We start from the raw sequence: 23486 nt of genomic DNA, 5'->3' as shown, positions 1-23486 counted from the left end.
GAATTAAATAAGGAGTGTATTCGAAAAAAATGCAACACTTTGTTTTGTGAATAACTTTCGTGTGCATGAATCAAGGCTATTGTTGATAAAATTTTCAGTTTCCTGACGCTTGACCTTCAAGATTACTCAGAATTTAGAATTTGGTAGAAGTTATGACAAAATTAGCCGTTTGTCCTCCTTTGGCACAAAAATAGTTTTAACGTAAAGGCACTACTCAAGATCCAGCCGAAATAGAGAATTAAATTTGTGAAGGAAAACGGTCGAATTCGGAGGCAGTCTTCGTAGAATATTTAGCCATTCATCGTGTCAATCGTTATGAAAAACCGACTGAATTGCAGTTTTAATAGATAATCAGCCTCCTCAAGCACTAGGCTTTTTCCCTTGTTTTCCGGAACATCCAGACGAGACTTATCAACGAAAAGTTTTTGGCTGGAAACCTGCTTTCTGCACGCTAAAGAGTTCGTTTCGCTATCCATTACATTTTTTTTAAATTTCTTCCCACTTCTTCCCACAAAATATGGATGGTGCATATTTTGCGCGCGATTTGATCACTTTATTTTATTTACTGTACCGGTATGCAGCTTTTTCACCTTGTAGAAGTTGAGTCAGGCCTATTTATGAGTCTTTTATCACTACACCTTTTGAAATTTTCAAAAAGCGCTTGATCAAACATGTCACATTCCTTAACTTCATAAAATCAATCACCGTCAATATTTTTCAAATTTTAACTCACTGTTTGATCCTCGTGGACTCCTTATATGATTTACCAAATAAGTTTTGCTGAAAAAAATGATTTCCAGCTGTTTTTGAGTCTCTGGTACTTCCCTGGATTTGTTTCGATCCTGCGCAAAAAAAAATTGTCATTGGTCAATTTTGTATTGGACGCTATCTCAAAAACCACTTGACCGACCGCAAAAAGCATTTCTTCAGAAAAATAAGTCTATTTCAACAGTTTTGGACTGGATTTTAAGATTTTAAAAATCTCATTTTCTAGAAATGGAAAATGAATCTTACATTTCAATTCAAAACAATGAATTTAAGAGATTACTGGTTATTCAATAATAACTTTTTTCTTCATCGTCTGGCCGATTTTATTTTTTCTAATGTTTTCCATAAATTTAGGAATAAGAAAAATATTTTCATTGGATTTATAACAAGGTGTAAGAGAATTAATTCCTGGTAAGTAATTACAGTTGTTCAAACTTTCTAAAGTGAAGAATTTAAACCTTTCCAAACACAATTCTTTCCAAGTTAGCTTAAGGTTGTTCTTAGTTAGAATTTTAATAAAAATTGTTTTTTGATCAATTTCGATACAACAAAAAATGATTAAAAGATTATACGCCATTTTATGATGTTTGTTCTCTTTTGAAATTTATGATGCCACGAAGAAGGCTTTCCGAGGAACTTTCCGTAGCATTCGTGTTCAATGAAGACAACTTTCAACTCGCATTCGCGAAAATTCGGCTCTAGGTTTTTCAGAAACTTTTCTCAGATAAATTCGAACTTGAGGATGCACTGATTTAAGTAGATATGGAACATTTGGTTGCATGAGATAGACTTACTTAGCAATGGTTTTGACTGAACATGTTCAGCCTACGGATGATCTCAATCAGCCATCAAAAACTCTTCTTAGAACCGAATACTTAAGGTGGGAAACGTAATCCTTGATAATGCTGTAACGAAAACCGATTTAAGAATTACAGGTTTTTTTTCTATAATAGAATTCCATTGAATTTTCCACCATACCATCGTCATCAATCTACGGATTTTCAATATTTCAAGTTTGCCCATTGTTATTTGAAAGTTTTCTCAAGACATGTATAAATTGTTAACACTATCAATGTTAAAGGTCAACCCGGAAATGCATTTATCAGGCGTCGATTTCCACCTCCATCAGACAAGCAAGCAAGCAACAGAATGCCATTACTCAACTCCCTCAGCAAATACGCAACCTGGGGTCTCGTGAAGAATGTCCTGCCACTTGATATCCAGCCGAAGGAGAACCACTTGAACTGCCGCAAAGGTCCTCAAGAAATCAATTAGTCTCCCCACACTCACACAGTCAGTTGACAACTGACTGGGTTTCTTCTCGTTTGTTGTGTACAAATTCGTCCAAAGCCAGGTCGACCTATTTTCAATTAATCACTGCTGGGCTGGGGCATCACTTTCTCGTTGCTGAAGTGTTTGAATTGGGGGAGGACCTTCCCTCATTCATCCCCAAGAACAACCCATCATCGCAATCAATAACGGCTCAATTTTCTTCCACGACTTCCATCCAACAATGGAAATATCATATCTCATAATTTATCGCCTCACCGTTTTGCCCTTTTGGCCTCTGAGCTGCCATGGAATAACGGCCCCCATTGCTGTGGAGAACATTAGTTGGGAGTGTCTTTCCGTTTCCTCGATTCCACTCTAAGGAACGTTGTCCTCCATCTTTGCTATGGATTCAATCGGGCTCCCCACCAGAAGACGAGAACGCCTTCAAGTGTCGGCCTGGAAGCGGAAATAGTCACCCATTATTAATAGCTCCCCAGTAAGTTCATTGTGTGGATGCGCGTATTGCAAGAAAGTACCACCTAGCTTATCGTCGAGAGGTATTTTTCATTGATTGTTAACCTGTCCGAAAATGAAGAGCCTTCCCCCATTCTACAAAGAATCAACGAAAAGGACAGAATGAACAACGACCACCTACCAGTTAACTCCCGGAAAGTTGACTCCATCATTTGTCAGCTCAATTATGTGTCGGATCATCATCATCATCATCATCAACGTCCTTTCGTGAACACGGAAGGCAAAAGGCAAATTCATCAGGTGTGTGCTCGTGCTTCCGGCGGCCTTCGGTTTCGGTTGACTGATTTTGGCTCAAAAACCCGGTTGCAAAACCCAGAACTCGAAAAAAAAAGATTGATAGAAAATGAACAAACTGGAGAGACAGGCATAGTAGAACAGAAAAAAAAACTTTCCTGAACATGCAACAGTTTTTTGGGGTTGATAGTGTTTTTTTCTCCTGGCCCCAACCCGAATGGCAGTCAGAAACATGCCAGCCTACAAAAGGAAAGAGAGAGGGTAAAATGTATAAGGACCAGCTAGGAATGAGGAACATTTCCATTTGGCCGCCGGAACTACCACTTTTATAGTTTTAGTTTTTTTTCTTCACTTTCTGCTGTTGCTTCTGCTTGCCGAAAGTCGGTTTCTCTCGATTTTTGGCTGATGCTTTTCTGATTTTATGCTCCTAGGTTGGTCGAGAACAAGGGGAGTCCGGATTGAAAAGAAAGAAAGCAACAACTGCCGACATCATGTTGGCTTACTTGCTTGCCTGCTGGTACAAAACTCCAACAAGTGGTTCCATACAATTGTTGGCAAATCGGCCAATGGGTCTTCTCGCACCATTCATGAAGCCGGGAGTAGGCTTCTTGCATATTTATGGGTGAACCGAACCGGACAAATTGTATGGATTTGGGATATACATGAGAACATCTGGAAAAATCATTTAGTGAATTGATTTTTGGCAACAATTTGAAAATGTAACGGAAGTTTTTTATTGTAGTTCATTTGTTTTTTTTTCTAAATTCTAATATAACAGTGGATTTTTTCTTCGATGTCAGTAATTTTTTATTAGATTCCACAGGGTTTTCATCCAGCAACAAAATATTCAAAAAAAATCATAAAGCTTGCTTCAGATAGAATTCGAACAAAACCAATTGCCTGTATTTCAGTTATTTATTTTTGAATTCAAGATCTTTTTTATACAAATGTAGCATACTGTAAAGAGAAAATACGGATAAAACTATTCTTCATGGTTTCGAAGGAATTTTCGAATTTTTCCTGTAACACGGCTTGTTAGGCGGCGCACACCTTCTTCGTCCATCGATTTAGCTATCTTATTCCACCAGGTCTTCATCTGATTGATGTCTCTGACAACCTTTCCCTTTGCCTTGAATCTTCATGATTGCCAAATATTTCTCAAAAAGGCGGAACTGGAAGCAGTTTGGTTGGTTAAGGTTTTTCGTAACAAACTGGACCCTCTTATCTGTATACCGTTCTTGAACGAATTTGCTGTAATGACAGCTTGCCAAATCTAGCCAAAAGATTACGGGATAGTCATGGGATCGAATGAAAGGCAAATATCGTTTTTGGAGACTCTCTTTTTGGCATAGCTCCGACGTCATTGTCTGATGTGTAACGCAAACTTTCGGTTTTTTGCCACAGCTGCAAAAACTCTTCCGAATCATAAATATTCGTACGAATTTGTCGGCAAAAACAAATTTAAATATCCCCCCGAGCCATTGCCATGTAAAATTTTGACCTTTGAGATGTCCGATGTCTGCCTAGTTTAGCTAGCCTAAATAGATGCAGACCACAATGGATTTTCCAAAAAACTGTGCACAATTTTGTTCCTTTTTTCGACTTCCATGTTAAATGTAGACAAAGTTCTCGACACGTGGGGGCAAAGAACTTCCAAATCTGTCCACCAGGAGCGCCACAATATGACCAAAAGTTAGTTCCAATGCTAAATGAAGGATGCTTCAAGTCCTTCATGAATTTTTCTCCTACAGATTGATAAAATAGATCTATTTGTTACATGATTTATTTGCCTATATATTTGAAATAGATTTGTTGAAAATTGTATCAGCTAGTTCAGTCAGGTCTCTAAAGCGTGGTCCAGAAATGACCACCTCCCCCTCAAGTTTGATGAACTGTTCGATGTCTTGGACAAACTTTCACAACAACTACTGGCGGTCATTTTGATTGGAATAATTTTAGGGTAATTCATAAAGTTTCAAAGATGTGAATATTTTTTTCTTACTGTTTCAACCCAGCAAACATAAAATCGCATTAGAAATGATAGATTAAGTCGCTAATAACGTTAATGCGAATCGCAATTCCTCCCAAATAAGTAAACGATCGTAAAAATGGTCGCTTAAAGTCGGTATAAAACGGATATGATAAAGAATCCGCCATGTTTGCAAATTTGTTCTACCGCGCGAAATTCAAGTAAGAAAACAATTTTGTTGTTCTCTCTGCGAGTAGCAGTGCTACCAGATTACTTAAAACCAGAACCAGGTCAGAAAACCAAAAGCATTTACAAATAGATATAAATAGATAATTTATGAGACTTATGTGTTCTTTAAAAAAATTGGCAACATAGCTAGAAGTATGCGTCAAATCAGACATAAATATGGTTGTCGTAAAAGTTTGTTTGAAAAAAAGTTTTTGTTCCGAAATCAAAACCTTGAAGGTTCTTATTGTTCCATGGCCCTCCTATGACTTGGTACTGCCCAACGCCCAACGCTTATAGGAACACACGCTAAATTAGGAACTCCTTCCCTGATATACATAATTTTGAATCACGCTTAAGTGATTTACCAGATCCAGCATGAAATTTCTCTTTCCTTTCCATTCCTTTCAAGCGAGCATAATTTGGATGCAAAAGTTTTGCGTAACTGTACTCAAAATAAGGATGTTCGAAAACTTAGAACAAATGTAGATAAAAAAAATATTGAAAAAAACTGTTAACAATATTCAAAAAAAAACCGTGTTCATAGTTCATAACTAATGATGCCTTAATGTGTCAAATTGAGGCAACTGCACAATACATTTCTCCGATTTTAACCGCTGCGGTTGAAAAATTTTTGACGATTGATTGAAAAATTACAGATTCACACAACTGTCTTAATTTTTTGTGGTCACGGTTGGAAAGCAAAGAAAAAATAATCTCAGTTGGATATTTATTAGCTAATTTATTCAACGTTATCCCCAGACTCAGAAAACATATTTTTTAAAACACACATTTCACTAATCTTAGGTTTCCCGATTTTATCCAAGTTCGCTCGGATATTTAATACAGAATTTGCGAACAGTCGGGTCCGCATTTTAATGAAAAATGCCCAGATATATTCACATTATTTGGCAAATCAAACAAAAAAAAAACAAATTGTATTGTAGAGTTCTGAAGCTAAATTTTTTTTAACAAGTTTTATAAAAAATATCATGAATGTTTTTGTGGAAATACAATTTAAAATCTGTCAATGAGTTTTGATGATTTTTTGAGTAATTCCTGGGTTTTGCTGAATCAAAGCAATCGATGATTCCCTTGAATTAAACCACGGTAATCAAATGTTCAGATACCGGTATTTCGAACATTTCATTTACCGTGGTTGAATTCAAGGGAATCTTTCGATTGCTTTGATTCAGTAAAAATGTTCAACCAAGTAGGCTCACAACAAATAGTAGTCTGGGATTTTACAGAATTGGCCTGGATAATGCCGGTACATACTTTTGGTTTTGAAATCAAATAGTCGAATTTTGCCAAGTTTTTGTTTAAAATGGCCCGGCAAAATCCTGCAAAAAAAATTCTGACAACCTAACATCAACCCCCCTACACAGGGTTGCCAATATTTGATTTCAAAAATCAGAGAATTGGTGAGGGGCCGTTCAAATATTACGTAACGCAATTTTCGATCATTTTCGACCCCCCCCCCTGTGTTTTTTTTCAAATTCTTTATTTGAAACGGCTCATACCTTTAGGCTTTAAGGAGCCAAACTCGTTTTGTTTTTTTTACAATAGTTTGTTTACTTTTAGTTCATTTCACTTTTTTTAAGAGAAAAGGAAATAGTTAGGAAAATATGAAAATATAAAGAATTATAGACGAAGATCAATAGCTTTTGGTAAAGATATACTTCGAACATGTAGTCCAAGTCTATCACACCAGCACATCTCTCACAGGATTGGCGGTGTTTATTGACCAAAAACATCATGATTTTGAACAAATGGCGTTTGCCTTTACAATTAAGAAAATACTTCTCAATGTCCACTTATTGGAGTTGAACGATATGGTTACCCTAAGCTATATTCCTAAAGCATGTTTTCGGAATTTTTGCTTCAATGTTGAGTAACGGGAAAACAGAAATCACAACAATCCATAAAATTCATTGTAAACTTCATGAAAAATCACACCTTATTGTTTTTCATCGATAGGAGACACTATTTATGACTACAGCAATGGCTTCATTCCTGGATCCGTTAAATTTTTCAATGAGCGGACAAAAACTAAACAAATATTATTAAAAAGGGTTTGAAATCATTTAGGAATAGCTGAATTTATTTGAAGGTGTACTATAAAGCATTACAGATCCGGTCAGGCCCGGTTGCCCGGATGTTGCAAAAACTGCTCCGATTTTGCCCGGTTTTGATCACATTTTTTGGAAAATTAAACAAAAATTTCAAATTAAACTATATTTTCAAGTTCGAAAACGGGTTTGTCAAGGTTTTTTTTTCGCCTTGCGCCTGCTAGTTTGACGCCTGCCATCAAATTTTGTACAGTCACCTTATCTACTTTCTTTGCCGCCGAGCGCCAGTTTGCTTTGAACTGCTTCTCACTGCTAAAAGTTTTTTGAGTCTTCTTAAGGTTTTGCTTAACTATCGCCCAATATTTTCCAATTGGGCGAAGTTCTGGTGTTCTTCAGGAAAAGCACCGAATGCTTTTGAAGACACTCTTTCACGGAAATCTCCTGGTTGAAGGTCCCGATTGCAACAAAAATGTAGCTTTTCAAGCAACTGGTACAGATAGCTTTCCTTTTCCGGTTGCTGTATATTTAGAACTCTTGTGCTGCCTGAAGTCTGCCTTGGCGTGAATTTCGTCGTCCATTACCACGCAATCAAACTTTGTCAACAATGTCGTGTATAGCGAGAGCTTGTTTTTGCCGTAAGGTTTTGCTTTTCATTGCAATAAACGGTCACTACCTTCTTATAAGTCGATAGTTTGGATCGTTTTTATGCTCCATGCAGGGTTGTAGACGATATTTCCAACTTATTGGTAACATCTCGAAGGGAGTGATTGGAGTTTAGCTTGAAAGTGCTAGCCACTCACTATTCTATTCGCCACTGCGGCTCCTGGATTTCGATTTTCCCCCACATCCCGGCTTTCTAGTTGCCGGAATACGTTCCCCGAACACTATTATTACTTTGGTGACGGTTGATTTCGCCACATTCAACGATTTTGCTTTTTTTTTTTGCGTGCGTGAAGTTTGGATTTTCACGACGCATGTACAAAATTGTGATTCGTAGCTCCTCTTGCTTGGACACCATTTTGAATACTAAAGACCTAATGTCAAAAGGGGAAATTAAGTTGACCACTTTTTGATCCGAACACCCTTTAAATCAAACAAATAAACAAAAATATCTACATAGATCGCCTCTGTTTCTACAACATTTGAACAGTTGTCTATTGAAGGGTTGTACAATTTAAGGCATTCTGTAGAGCTGATAATAATCAGTAATAAAACTAGCTGCATTGAAAATATCATAATACAACAGAAGTAAAATTCACCAATGCCGGTTGGCTAAATTTGTGCTACTTGGGATTGTCAATGTCATTGAACTAATTCTCTTACCTTCATTACTGTCTGCTCGTCTACCGCAAACAAAGAAACAAATTAATGTACCTCATTCTCGATAAACAACTACTAAGGAAAAATTAACCAACCCTTATCACCCATCGCCTAGATCCTATCCATTTGTTGCTCCAAATATCAGGTACCTAAATTGTCCGAAAATTAATCCACAAATAAACACCATCCTTGGCCCTTGGATCCGACATCCGACACGATTGTGCCAAAACATCGTTGTCGTCTTTGTTTGTACCGGTGCCATGAATTATCCTTTGCCACCACTTGGAAACCTTTCAACCTGCCCCAAATGTGGTCTGTCCGGTTTATTTTGCTTTGGTAGGAACCTACTTACTACTGCCACTAGTGTTTCTAGCAGCACAAAAACGTCTGAGCACTTTATTAAAAATGATATTAAAACCCTGGAGCGTACGCCATGAGCACCCGTGGCACACCGAGAAAGAAGCCAAACTTGCCGTGCCGTGTCGTGTGCCTGATGTTTTTTCGGCTTCTACAAACTAGCACCAACTTTAGGGACTTTGTTTACATACATACCCTGAGTCTACACGGTGAAGGCACAACCGTTGTTGGCGTTGCTGCTGGTCGTGTCTACATTCGTACTTGTGGCGCCGTTTTGGCTCTATTAATCATTCCCGGAAAAAGTCCCACCACTCCTTTTCCTTTGCCTCATTTGCCTCATCGGGTAGAAAATCGAGGATAGTTCCCGCTCCCCAAACACGCTTTCATTCATCCTCGGAAATGAGCTTGAACTACCGACCGCAATCTCGTGTAGTAATCATAAATGGATATAAATTATGTTGCGGTGTTTAGCCTCCACTTAAGCAGACGATGATTTATACAAGCGAATTAAACTCCAACCGTGTCGAATGATTCGTGTAATTAACGCTTGAAATTTTGTTTATTTATTCTCTCTGCAGGGCGCGTCCTCCAGCCTCGTGGTTAAGTTTGCAGACACCGAGAAAGAGAGGCAACTCCGTCGTATGCAACAAATGGCCGGTCATATGAACCTGCTGTCTCCGTTCGTCTTCAACCAGTTCGGTCCCTACGGTGCCTACGCCCAGCAACAGCAAGCGGCCCTGATGGCAGCGGCCACCGCCCAAGGAACCTACATCAATCCGATGGCCGCGCTCGCAACCCAAATACCTCATGCGTTGAACGGTGACTATCATGCCCCGCATCACCATGCTCATAATGCCCACCACCATGCTCATAATGCTCACCATCACCAACACCATCATCCCATCACCATCACCACCAATAATAATAATAATACCACCAACAACATCATCACCACCACCACTACTACTTCACCACTTCACCATCCATCAGCGGCCGTGGCGGCTATTTCACCAATGACGGCGGCTGCTGCGGTGGCGGTGCAGCACCATTTGAACGGCCCCACTGATTACTGTTCTCCTACTGTCGTTTCTCCGCTTCAAGGTTCAGGACAACCCGTGAATGGTGCCATCCCCTCGCTACCGTCGCCCACGATGCCGACCTTCAACATGGCGGCGCAAACCCCCAACGGACAGCCGGCCGGTTCCGAGGCGGCCGTCTACACCAACGGCATCCCGCAGACCTACCCAGGGCGTAAGTATAGATCCATCATTTCATTCATGTATTCACTCGCTGATCGGTGCGTACTAATTAGTAGCTGAGTTTTTTCGTTGAGCTCTTGAGTTGACACTACATCAAGTAGTAGAAAAAGTTGTACGAAATCGACGGATAGTGGGCTTGTTGGTTGTTAACATTTATTTTTCGTATAAATTTCAGGTTTGAAGATCGTTCTAATGCATCTTCAAAACGACCTAATAATATCAACAAAAAAACACATAAAAATCAGTTGACGGACAGTTATTGAAAAACTTATCCGGTACAACTGTGTTCGATGTTTACTCTTGGGTTTGAACTCGCGGTCATCGGTTCAGGAGGCAACTGACTTACAAACTGAGCTATATCACTAGCCTAAGATTTCAAATAAAGAGGCTTTTTACAGTTGTTGGAGGTTTTTCAAAAGCATTGGACCTTTATGAATAATTCAAAACAAAACAAAATATCAAAATCGTTTATAAAGACCAATTTTTGACGATTTCCGGCATGATTCTGTAGATTTTTAGTTTTTGAAAATGTTTCTCGTTTGGACAATTATTTACATTTTGAACATTGTTAACAATTTTAACATTTTTATAGCTTCTAGGCCATTTCATAATTAGGTAATCAAAATTCTTTAATACGACAATTTTGAAAGTTTTTTTTTTCTCATGTTGGAATATGAAAAACATATTGAATAACAGAAGCATTAAGCATGTTCAATGACTGCGCAGTACCTTAATGAGATTAAAGCCAAAATGAAATGGAAATCTAACGATATGTACCACACTAGCGTTTTTTTTTCAACTAGATATAAATTTTACTAGATTGATTGTGTTTGAAACAGATAGAAAATATGAAATTTCTACAGGAAACGAATTTTTTATTTGAAGAAAAACTGATCTTTCTTACGAAAAATCATTGAACAAATCTTATCTACAGTGTCAAAATAGAAATCTACAGTGATGTCAGAGTTTTCCGAAACATAAAAAACCATAACAAAGCAGCCAGTGTCCGCCTCAGCAAATCCCTGGTTTTGGCAATTTTGACAATTTTGACAATTTTGACAGTTTCGACAATTTTGTCAATTTTGACAATTTTGACAATGTTGACAATTTTTAACAATTTCGACAATTTGTCAATTTCGACAATTTGTCAATTTTGACAATTTTGTCAATTTTGACAATTTTGACAATGTTGACAAATTTGTCAATATTGACAATTTGACAACTTTGACAATTTTGACAATTTTGACAATTTTAATTTTGACAATTTTGACAATTTTGACAATTTTGACAATTTTGACAATTTTGACAATTTTGACAATTTTGACAATTTTGACAATTTTGACAATTTTGACAATTTTGACAATTTTGACAATTTTGACAATTTTGACAATTTTGACAATTTTGACAATTTTGACAATTTTGACAATTTTGACAATTTTGACAATTTTGACAATTTTGACAATTTTGACAATTTTGACAATTTTGACAATTTTGACAATTTTGACAATTTTGACAATTTTGACAATTTTGACAATTTTGACAATTTTGACAATTTTGACAATTTTGACAATTTTGACAATTTTGATAATTTTGACAATTTTGACAATTTTGACAATTTTGACAATTTTGACAATTTCGACAATTTTGACAATTTTGTCAATTTTGACGATTTTGACAATTTTGACAATTTTGACAATTTTGACAATTTTGACAATTTTGACAATTTTGACAATTTTGACAATTTTGACAATTTTGACAATTTTGACAATTTTGACAATTTTGACAATTTTGACAATTTTGACAATTTTGACAATTTTGACAATTTTGACAATTTTGACAATTTTGACAATTTTGACAATTTTGACAATTTTGACAATTTTGACAATTTTGACAATTTTGACAATTTTGACAATTTTGACAATTTTGACAATTTTAACAATTTTGACAATTTTGACAATTTTGACAATTTTGACAATTTTGACGATTTTGACAATTTTGACAATTTTGACAATTTTGACAATTTTGACAATTTTAACAATTTTGACAATTTTGACAATTTTGACAATTTTGACAATTTTGACAATTTTGACAATTTTGACAATTTTGACAATTTTGACAATTTTGACAATTTTGACAATTTTGACAATTTTAACAATTTTGACAATTTTGACAATTTTGACAATTTTGACAATTTTGACAATTTTGACAATTTCGACAATTTTGTTTAATTTTGACATTTTTGCCATTTTTGACATTTTTGAAATTTTTTACAACAAATAGAAAACCGATGGTGTTTAGTAATGGCTGGGATAAGTTTCAAATTCGTAAAAAACCAACAAGTCTACACCGTTCTTGAAAGTGAGCTTCGCATTTCGTACAATTTGGTAGAAATTAGTCGAGCTATCGGTCTCAACTTCCGCGAATTAACTAGTAAACCGGAAGCTGAATCAACCAAGATAGCTCCTTACGTATCATTACCCTCCGATAAAATCACAGTAATGTATTGATTCAGCCATTTACGTAGATGCCCTGCACCTGTCGATACCGGCCCAAGGACTTCCAAACGGAGACGCAGCCCTGCCGCACGCAGCGTATCCTGGCATTCAACCGTATCCTGGAGTTGGTAAGTGAAAGATCCGCCCATTAGTCATTAAAGTCATTAGTTAGGCCTCTAGTTTTTATTTTCCAAATTTTAGCTTGTCGAAGAGAAAGGTTTAGGCTACCTTTGAACTCCACCTTCTCTCGCTCTCTGTCTGTCTGTCTGTCTGTCTTTTTCACCATGAGACATCTGCTTGTCTGTGTTTTTGTCTGTTACTCTAATTCGTTGTTTCCTAGCTCGCTTTCTTTCCAGGTTATTAATTTCCAAAAAAGAAAACTATTTTACTCGGTTTTCGCTCATTCGTTTCTTTTCCGTTCGTTGTAGCGTGTATTTTATTGCTTTACCAGTTTTATGCTCTATGTTTTTATTATCCGTCGGTCATTCATTTTTCCTAGATTTTTTTCTTTTTTTCGATTGCGTGTCGTCGTCCAGTCGTTCATTGTTTATGTGTCGTTGTTTATTATTATACTCTTGCGGGACATTTTCCATATTTCCCTTCAACTATTTTCAACAACGTCTAGGGTAACGGTGTCGATAGATGACTTCCTTCATTTGCAAAAACATACGAATATACACAAAAATTGGCCTTCTTTTGAGAACACTTTAATGAAATAAAATTTACTAACTTAGACAAATTGATGAAAATTACAATTCAGACCATTGACCCATTTGAGTTCCACAGCAGGACTTAAAAATAAAGACATGAAACGGATTCTCTAAAGGATAGAATGAAGACGAGCGAAGAACGAATTGGAAGACAATAAACTCGTCGTTTCTAATTATTTTCCGTTCTTAATTACAGTATCTTGACAGAGGGTTTTTTCACTGGTTCGATCCTTCCAAAATAAGACCGTCTGACCTAAAGTGGGGAGGATTCAACGAAAAAAAAACACAAAAGTAAAATAATAGTAGAAAACCGTCCGGTACAAATGGACGAGACCAGACAGAGAGCCCCCTTAAAGATAAAGAACACATTCAACCCGAAAGCAAACTCTATCGGAAATCGACTTTCACGTCCCGTTCATTTGACTGACAAAATAAAGAACGTGAAAAGAGCACCGTAATTACTATCGATGTTTGCCAATATTATCCTTATCTTTAACCCATTTTTCTCGAACACTAATGTCACCATTTCTTGAAACAACCCCACCATCAGCTTTTCAAATCGAACGGAAGATAGCTGAGACAAAAGTTACTTAACTTTTGATTGTTATGACTTTCATCCCCCTTCGTGTTAAAACATGGGGAAAAAATAGAGAAAACTTCAAATGTGAGACTACTGAAATTAAAGCCATAATTTATCTCTTGTTTGAAGATGTTTTTCGAGCAAAAGGTCGAAAACTTTCCAACTACCCCGCTTACTTCCTATATTTTTCCACCTCCCGTTAGGACGTTGCCACTGAAATAGGTGATGAAAAATGTTTCATTTCTTGTCCGACAGCAGTGTTTTCTTTATGGAGTTTTATAATTTCACCAGAACGGAGGAGCAACTTTTCCGCTGTAATCAAATTACGGTCTGGGTGCGGTCGGGCGAGTTCTCTGTTTGGGGCCGGCTTTTGGTTCAAATTTGTTTTCAACTGTTAGTGGCAACGGGAAATGTTTTCATCATTGTAGGAATACAATATGAAAAGTTTAAGTTTTAGTTTGAAATATGTCGCAGAAGTTGATAAAAAAGTGCATTTCGGGAAATTAATGATTTTCTACAAAAATATTGATAAAGGTTTCTATTGCTTGAAAGGCGAATCTAAATTTGTCGAATTCATAGGAAAAACTATGAGAAAACATTGTCTAAGATGCCTCTTCTTGACTAGTACCGTAAAATGGGGCAATACTACACAGTTTTCATATGGTTTCATGATATTTCTATCCAATTCAGATCTGACTGCCCCCAAATTTTGATAAATTATGTTTTTTTTAAATAAAAAAATAAAAGGGGAATTACTAACATTTATTGTAAATATCCGTTATTTCTCACTCTCCGAGGGCCTGCATGAAAATTATATAAAATCCACCACTTTAATGTCCTACTCAACCTTCAGGCGAGACTTACTAATTTTGTTGGAGAAATCAATCAAACAACTCGCCAGTTAGACAAGTGTTTGACAAACAGGTGGAGATTTTTTTTTATTATCGGGCAATTTGCACCGGCGTTTAACAATTCTCCCCAAGACCTTGTGTTTGAATCATGTTTGCGACTTCTATCCACAAGATTTCACATTTTTTTAGATGTATTTGAGGTTAGATTTTTTCGTAAAAGATGAAAATCAAATTTCAAACGCTCAAAATTTGGTCTTTTTTCAATCGAAATCCTATCGGAAGATTGCAAAAGAACGCAAGATTTTGCTCTTATAGCCTTCAAATCGTTGACAGAGACAATATTTTTCAGTTCTCTCATTGATAAATATTATTCAATTCCCATCAGATTTTTGGCCATCTGGAAGCACTGCTGGTTGAAGAGAGAACAAGACAATGATTTTCTCTCTCGATACCCGCGCGGGAGCAAAATCAATTCAAAATTTACAAACATGGCGGACTTTCAATTACATATATCCAATTTAAACCGACTTCAGACAACATTTATACGATCTTTTCACTATGCGCTTGAAATTGCGATTTGCAACATTATTGTAAACGACTTAAGTTATTATTTCTAATACGATTTCATGTTTTCTGATGACACACCGTAGCTTAGCACTACTTACTTGGAACAATTATCTAAAATAGTTGTTCCAAATTGCCCGGATTTATCCTGGCTTGCCCGGTTTTCCAATGAAATTTTCGAGACAAGTTCGGCCCGGCCCGGATGCTCGGATTTTGTAAAAAACTAACTGGACTTTGCCCGATTTTATCCACATTATTCGAAAAATTAAACAAACATCTTAGCTCAAGTTTCAAATTTCCTGTCAAGAACTGCTTTGTAAAAGTTTGTTTCATCAAAATATTCATTGAACACGAATGAAACAGTTCTGATGTGCGTCGACAAAAATTTTAATTTTAAATCATTTTTCCTAACTTTTCCTTTAAATTTTTAAGATTATTGTCTGGAATTCGCTCAAATTTTTTTCGGACATTTCTTTATTTCAAAAATGGAATATTTAAATCCAGGTTTAGACTAGGTTTAAAAAAAATTGCCCAGAGATAATAACTTAAGTCGTTTGCAATGATGTTGTGAATCGCAATTACAATCGCATAGTGAAAAGATCGTATAAAATGTCGTCTGAAGTCGGTTTAAATTGGATATAATTATAATTGAAAGCCCACCCTGTTTGTAAACTTTGAATTGATTTTGCTCCCGTGCGGGTATGATGTGAGAAAATCATCGTCTTGTTCTCGCTTCAACCAGCAGTGCATTCAGATGGCTAAAAATCAGATGGAAAATGAGCAATATCAAAGAGGACAGAGTTCGGGCTGGAGCTCAAAACGTGTGTGAAAATACCAACCTAAGTTTCAAACCAAATGAGCATAATAATGCCTAAAATGATAACTAAGTCCTTTTAAGAACCAAACGAATGTAATAGTCTTTTCTGCTTATGATAAAAATTTGACTTAAAATATGCATTACTTTTAATTTATTTTCACCGAGCGTATAGCCAAGTGGAGTCACTCGACATTTTCATAATTGGTAATTTGAACGACTCATACCAGAATTTTTTTTCTAGATTATTGATTTTTCGAGACATATTAAATTCTTGAGACAGTAAAAAATATAAAACGTACATGGCATTCCGTACATGGCGTACAATTTTCCCATACAAACAAAAAAGTTCAAATTTACTCATGTAAACGTTACTTCAAAATTCTGCAAAAAATCATGGATGAGTTTTAAACCAATACGAAGCTTTTTAGACCCCAGGGTTTGAGAACTTCAAAAATGACTCCATATAGACTCAGTCTAATGTACTAGAGTATCCCAAAATTGCATAACTTCTGGGAATCGGGGGGTTCACCCTCCAAATGGTAGATTAGGATGTGGAAAACAAACTTTTGTATGGTGCCGATTATAAAAAAAAACATGTTAAGAGGTTCCGCTAACGCGATCTTTGAAAAAAGTCCACTTTCAAAATATTTGAATTTAAATAAATTCTGGGTCCAAATATTTTCACAAAATTTATAAAATTTATATTCTTTAAATTTCGTTTGGGTTAAATACTACACGTAAATAATGAAAAATGAACCAAATTCGTATCAAAATTGACAATTATCAATAAAAAAAAATTTTTTGTGCAAAAATTTAGTAGTCAACTGACCAAAATGTGTACCTAGCGTAAAATATTTTTAACACAAATGACATCAAAAGATGCGGATTTTTGTAATTGTGATTGTGATTTTCATTAAGGATTAAACCGTGAATAGCTCTTCACACGATGATACAAACAATATGCTCTGTTCAGTAAAATTTAAGTGCACAAAAATCCGCATCTTTTGATGGCATTTGTATTAAAAATATTATACGCTAGGTATACATTTTGGTCAATTGACTACAAAATTTTTAAACCAAAAAAATTTTTTTTTTCTTGATAACAGCTGGCTAATTTTCAATTTTGATACAAATTTGGTTCATTTTTCATTTTTTACGTTTAGTTTTAAACCCAAACAAAATTTTAAAAAATTTAAATATATAAACTTTGTGAAAATTTTTGGCCCCGAGTTTATTTAAAATCAAACCCAAGCAACCAAAAGTCCCATAAAACAGGTACAAAAACGCTTACTCAGCCTCATCATTGATATAAAGTACGTTCTATGCAGCTCAAAATTTAAGTTCTTATTAATACTTTTAAGTTCCAAAACAAGTCTTAATGATCTTCTATTCAACTTCCAGCGGCCTCTTAATAAAGCTCCCAAAAAATCGGAAAATAAGCAAAAAATCTTTCTCTATCTCAACTGAACCCTTGGCTTCGGTTCATAGCACCTACTCTTGATTATTTACTATGTTCTGTACCGGTGCCGACATGATGCCACGCGCCGGATTCCAAACTCAACGAATCGCTCAATTTCTTCTTACCTACATTTCCTACATATATCGCATCAAAATGGCCACTCAATTACTAAATTACTTATTGAAAAAAACTTGCCCGGCTTGGGGATCGAACCCCGACATTCATGATGAGAATCGAACACGCTACCACTAGACCACGCCTAGATTTTGTTCTAACTGGAACTAAAACTCGAAGCGGTGATTTGATTTTGAATGCACATCAATGCACTTTTTGTGACTTACCAAATCCCATTTTGAGCACATTTGTTCCCTTTATGTGACTTACCAAATCCCGTTTTGAGCACTTATGTGCCGTGTATGTGACTTAAGTCCCGTATAACGTACGTATAGATCACTTTTGCAACTTTCAAGTTCGTTAATGAGTACATATAGTTCATTCATGGGAATTGGGCGAAACAAGTCACATACAACGTACATATTAATCACTTTTGCAACTTTCAAGTTCATTAATGAGTACATAAAGTTCACTAAAGGGAATTGGGCAGTTAATTCTCTTTGTCAGCCAATATGTAACTTTCAATGCCTTCATTCAAGTGAATATGTGAATTTTGGTTGCTTGAGTATATTTTGAAAGTGGATTTTTTTTTCAAAGATCACGTTTGCGGAACCTCTAAACATGATTTTTTTAGTCGGTCCCATACAAAAGTTTGTTTTCCACATCCTAATCTACCATTTGGATTGTGAGCCCCCAGATTCCCAGAAGTTATGCAATTTTGGGACATTCTTTATGTACATGTTTTTTACCCACCATGGATGCACGGACTCACCATCTTGAGCCATTTTGAATCTTCGCTCATATAACCCTTTAGTCTAATTTTAATAATATATTAAAGTTGATTATATCGGTCAAAGTTTAGTCATTTTAGTTATTATCCCATAGTTATAATGAATAATAATAGATAAATAAGTTACTTCACTGGTGAGAGTTCTACTAGAATCCAAAAATATTTGTAATCGTTATCCAACGAATTCAATCTTTTTTGTGCAAGGTGCCTAGACGAGAATCTCTAACATCCAAAGATTTTTTTTCCATATGACAGAATCCTCAAGAGATAGTCTTGAGATTCCAGAAATCGAATTGATACAAACGAGCTGAAAGTTTTCCGAACAGCTTAAATATATTGAATACCGACATCATCATCACCATCATCGAACGTCAGGCTAGTTCCAATGGATAACACAATAAACGCCCACGCAGACTGCCCCGGAGAATCCCCCCGGGAGGTGTGGGCGAAACCGAACAAATTTTCGTATATATTAAAATAGAAACTCAATGTTTGGTATTACAACACGAAATGAAAATTTATGCAATGTATGCCGTCCTGAGCTGCTGCTATGCTGCTATGCAAATATTTGCAGTGTTAGACGAGCGAGGATTTTCTGTGACCCGACCCCGGCTTCTTTCGATTTTCGACCTGCCCTGAAGCAGCTCAGACTGGACCCTGTCGTCGTCGTCGTCGTCGTTGTCTGACTAGAAGTTAATGCTTGTCCTTTCCAGTTACGCTTGTCTGGGGAGTTTTTTGGACATCCATTTAGTCTAGTCTGTCGATAGATACTGTGTCAGTAGTTTGTAAAGCTGGGAACGAACCGGATTCGATTTTGTTCACATATTCTATTAGAAGAAGAACGTAATGTCGTCAAAGTCAAACAATTCGATAAATTGGTATTTTTTAATCAATTTGCTGGAAGAAGCTTAGTATTTTGTCCTCTGGTAATCAATTAAAATTTTCAACGAGTATTTTCTGAATGGTTTAATTACTAATTTTACTGAATTGAGTGTCTTATCGAAGGAGTTCAACACAGACGCTGAACTCATCGATATAAAAGATTAAGTTTTGTAATTTTTCTACCGTTTCGAATCCTTTCAACCAGATTCACAAATCCCCAAACGTAACCATGTCAAGCATTGTCAGCTAAAAAGTTTCTCTAGTCCAGGTTGTTGATGCAGGGTTTGAAAACACTCCACAAAAACCTTTCGACAGATCACACTGTTCCTGGTTTGCGTTCCCAAATGAGAGGGAATTAAACCCCCCACAATTCAATCCCAACAAAAAAAAAATATGCACACAGAAAGGGTGTGGCGAGTCATGTTTCATTAAAAATATAAACTTTCTCACCCGAAAACAAATAACAAAGTTTAATTGCATTTCAGCTTCCGAATGCAGCCAGCCCAGCAGCAACAAAGGCGATGATGTTGGGTTGGGTTGGCACTTTTTTGTGTGCGCTTTTTGGGATGGAGAAATGTTGAAGTTTTGGGAAGTTTTCAACGACGACGGCGTGTTTGTTTCACTTTGCAAAGGTTGACAGTTTCAAGAGGTTTAAAGTTACTAGGAATTTTTACACCGAAACAAAAGATGATGGTAAAAAATAAACGCTAAAGAATTTGAATTGATAATACTTTTTGATTGGAACCATTCATAGGCAGGAGGAAACATACTAATTGAAAATTGTGATTTTCTATTCAGTTGGCTCCCGAAGAAGCTCGAATCCTCATTTACCAGCATCCATCGCCAGGATAATTCCAGCGGCTTCGAAGTGTGTTGGCAAACATTTAATTCTATTAGCATTTCCTTCATCAATATTTGCAACTTTTTGGCTTCGGCAGCACAACTCGCTGTTGAATTATTGCCGACTTATCCCCCGCAAAAGCCTTCGGAAAGCGGCTGCTGACGGGGTAGGATTTGGGCCACAACTCATCATGATGGTTGAAACCTACTCGAAACAGCCTGGCAAATTTCCAAGAGCAACTTTTGCGCGCCGATACATCGCTCCAGACCCGAAAAGTGCCATCCTTTCACATTTTATGCCGACACAAATTCCAAGACGATCCCAGAATCCGGGGGAATCGCGGAGAGGCAATTGCGGAACTACGAAGTGCTACAAGAAATCACATTTAATTTACTTCCGCCTCATTGAAATTCACCGAAAGTGACAGCAAATCTGCTTTTGGCTTACCCCGGCTGCTGCCCTGCGAGAAATACAGGACCGGAAATTGGCGATCTCCCGCTCCCTGGAAAACAAAATCAGGAGAAAAAAAACCAGCCACCCTAGTAGGGGGGGATGAATCGGAAAACTAATCCAAAGTGCTTGTTTTAAACACAATTTAAAATTTTGTACATTTAAATGTCGTCAACAATTTTATTTATACCCCGGTGAGAAGTTCCTCTGCGTTCCGGGAAGTGCACGGAAAAGGCTTGCGCTGCTCGTTTGCTAGTGTGGGAATTTATTTGTATGTAGGACTACAGAGGGGAAGGAGTAGCAGAAAAGTTTTATCCTAATGCTCGAGCATCAGCACCGAGTGGCCGAGAAGAGTTGCAAATTTAATGTTTACCTTTCGTTTGAATTGAGGTGGAAAATTCTTTTTTTTTCGACTCTGTAGAAGGAAAATATTTGAGAATTGAAGTTGGAACAAATTTAAACACATACCTCTGCAAATTATTCCTAAAGTACAAAAAATAAAGACTGCATTCTGTGAAGTAGTTGATAAGTTCAAAATTAAACTAAAAAAAATTTACTACCTATCAAATTTTATAAGCTGCCTCTAAACAATAATTTTTTTTTCGAAGAAACTTCAAAGGATCGAACTGTTCGACAAAAAAAGTTATACCCATCTACAGGAGAGCATCTACAGGAATCCAGGACTATCATATTCTACGAACGAAATCAACACTTTTCGTGAGAACCTTGCGGAATACATGCTTAAAACGGGACTGAAAGACAAGTTCAAAATATTGAATAATCGTCAATTGAGTTGACTGATAGAAACAGAGAAATATGTTGATGGTAACCATATTGAAAACATTAAAAAAAAACTGACATTTTTTGCCTTATAAATAAGGGTGGATGTAGAGAAAATAAGGACAAAATGAGATCATTAAGCTAACACGTGGATTTAATTAAGTGAAACTTTGAGACTTAGTACATGGATGGTTAGAATTGAACACACAAAAAAATAAGCACTAACAAATTCAATGGTTTTCTTACGTACGTATATTGATCTTTAAGTTGGTGTTCTTCGTTTGAAGGCTCTGAAAAAAGGATCGTTCCGGTGTAGCCATCATGCCCTTATTTTCTCGTTTGGGGTTTTTTTAAATTATTTGACAATTTCGGATTTTCTTCAAAATTTAAAATTATATTTGTTTCAGCACCATAAAAAAAACATGTGTTTCTGCATATTTCTAAAACTGTTGTTTTTTTAGTTAGATAACGTTTGAGTTTTTGAAAATAAATACCCTCGTTTCAAATTCCCATAACTTTGTCAATTTTCAACGTAGAATATATAATAGAATAATCAAGGCGCATTAAAATTTGACCAGCTATTCAAATAAAATAACGAAAAACAATATATTGATTTTATGAAATAATTTTATTCGCTATATCGGTGAAATTTTATATTCTTTGAGAAAGAATATTTTAGAATTGAAAGATTATAGACGGATAGAAGATTATAATAAGGTGAAAGATGTTGAAAATGAGAGGAAGGGTAATTTTAATTTGAAAAACTTTTTAACTCATTTCATCGTTTTTTTCCTCATGTTGATTCTCGTTATAAAATATAGTAAAGAGATACGTTAAAAACATCGTCCAAAACTACCGTCTGCACCAAAAATTTTGAAACATATTCCATTTATAGTCCTATAAGTTTCACAACTTTCATCTGAAGAAACTAAAGAGGACCAACAATTCCTTCATGGAATAGGGGAAATGATTTTAATGCCTACATCTCTGACAGTCTCATCATGTGTGTTTCGAAAAAAATTTAATTCATTTTTTTTTTTGAAAACATCTGATAAACCTATGTTCAAATTATTAGAATGTCAAAAAAAGTGTTCCTATGATTGATTGTTTTTTTCTATCATATTTTCGCTCAAACAAAGCAAGAATTAAAAAAAATCTAGTACTGTTTGAGTATTAATTTTTAAATTCTTTAACATTAAGAATTTTTCGTTAAAAATTCGAATTTTTGAAAATATATCCTTAATTTAAAGGATCTGAAATCTTTAAAATTGAATGCTAAATTTGTAAAATAAACAAAAGAGGGAACTAAAGTTCATCGATGATAAATTCTTTGAGTTTAGTCAAGCGTTTGGTTGATTTGGTTGGTTGGGTTTGAGTTAGAAATTGTTCTATGTTCTTATCAAATAAGTTGTATCTGTTAGACTCTTGTGAAAATTCAAAGATTTTAACCATCAATGGAAATGATTCAAATTTTCAAAAGAAAAAGTAAGAGATTAAAATTTAGCAGCAAATTTGTGATTCTTACTAACTTGATCCAAATTTAAGATTAAAGATTGCAATTTCGCTTTCGAAAAAACTGCAATAAATGCAAATAATGTTCAAAATACACCAAGGAAATTTTAAATTTCCAACAGGTTTTTTAAAGTGAGGGTTAAATGTTTATGTATCAGCAAATATTCAATCAATTCTATATTCAGATATATGATATGAAAAAAAAATGATTAATTTCATTGAACAAAAATTTCAAAATAATCTCAAATTTATCTTTATTTATATTTGTGATTTTTAGATGAGTTTGTATACACAACTGATATTGTTTTAAAATTGAAATTTTTTAAATTCTTGCGATCTTTTGCGGCTAGAATGCCTCAACGAATCAGTAATCTTGGTATTTCTATCATATTTATATTTAGATTCACCATGTTTACGAGATGAATCTAAATATGTATAAAAACAAAATTCGATTTTGAATCTGTTTCCAGATTTCAATAAGATTTCGAAATTTACAAAAAAAAAACGATTATTGAATCAAAATTCCAGATCAGAATGTTAAATATGAGCCAAGGAGCAAATTCAATTTCGTGAATCTATGATAAAAATTTTGGTTTTTTTGGGTTTCAAGCTGAATTCATTATTTCAATTA

General features: G+C 35.6%; 1 protein-coding gene across 11 annotated transcripts in view; it reads left to right on the top strand.

Moving 5' to 3' along the window:
• The window catches only part of LOC129755262 (CUGBP Elav-like family member 4), a 568631-nt gene that overhangs the window by 509531 nt on the left and 35614 nt on the right, over positions 1-23486 (top strand). For 7 of the 11 annotated variants that reach the window (XM_055751654.1, XM_055751665.1, XM_055751659.1 and 4 more), the window contains 3 exons: positions 9330-9570; positions 9853-10002; positions 12523-12633. In XM_055751654.1, coding sequence (XP_055607629.1) covers positions 9330-9570; positions 9853-10002; positions 12523-12633 — 502 coding nt within the window. The remainder of the gene's footprint in view (positions 1-9329; positions 9571-9852; positions 10003-12522; positions 12634-23486) is intronic. The other 4 variants (XM_055751662.1, XM_055751660.1, XM_055751658.1 and 1 more) reach the window with 1 other exon arrangement.

Source organism: Uranotaenia lowii, chromosome 3 (assembly GCF_029784155.1).
Source record: "Uranotaenia lowii strain MFRU-FL chromosome 3, ASM2978415v1, whole genome shotgun sequence".
Lineage (NCBI taxonomy): Eukaryota > Metazoa > Arthropoda > Insecta > Diptera > Culicidae > Uranotaenia > Uranotaenia lowii.
Note: the sequence above shows the minus strand (reverse complement) of the source record. Positions and strands in the feature narration are given on the sequence as shown.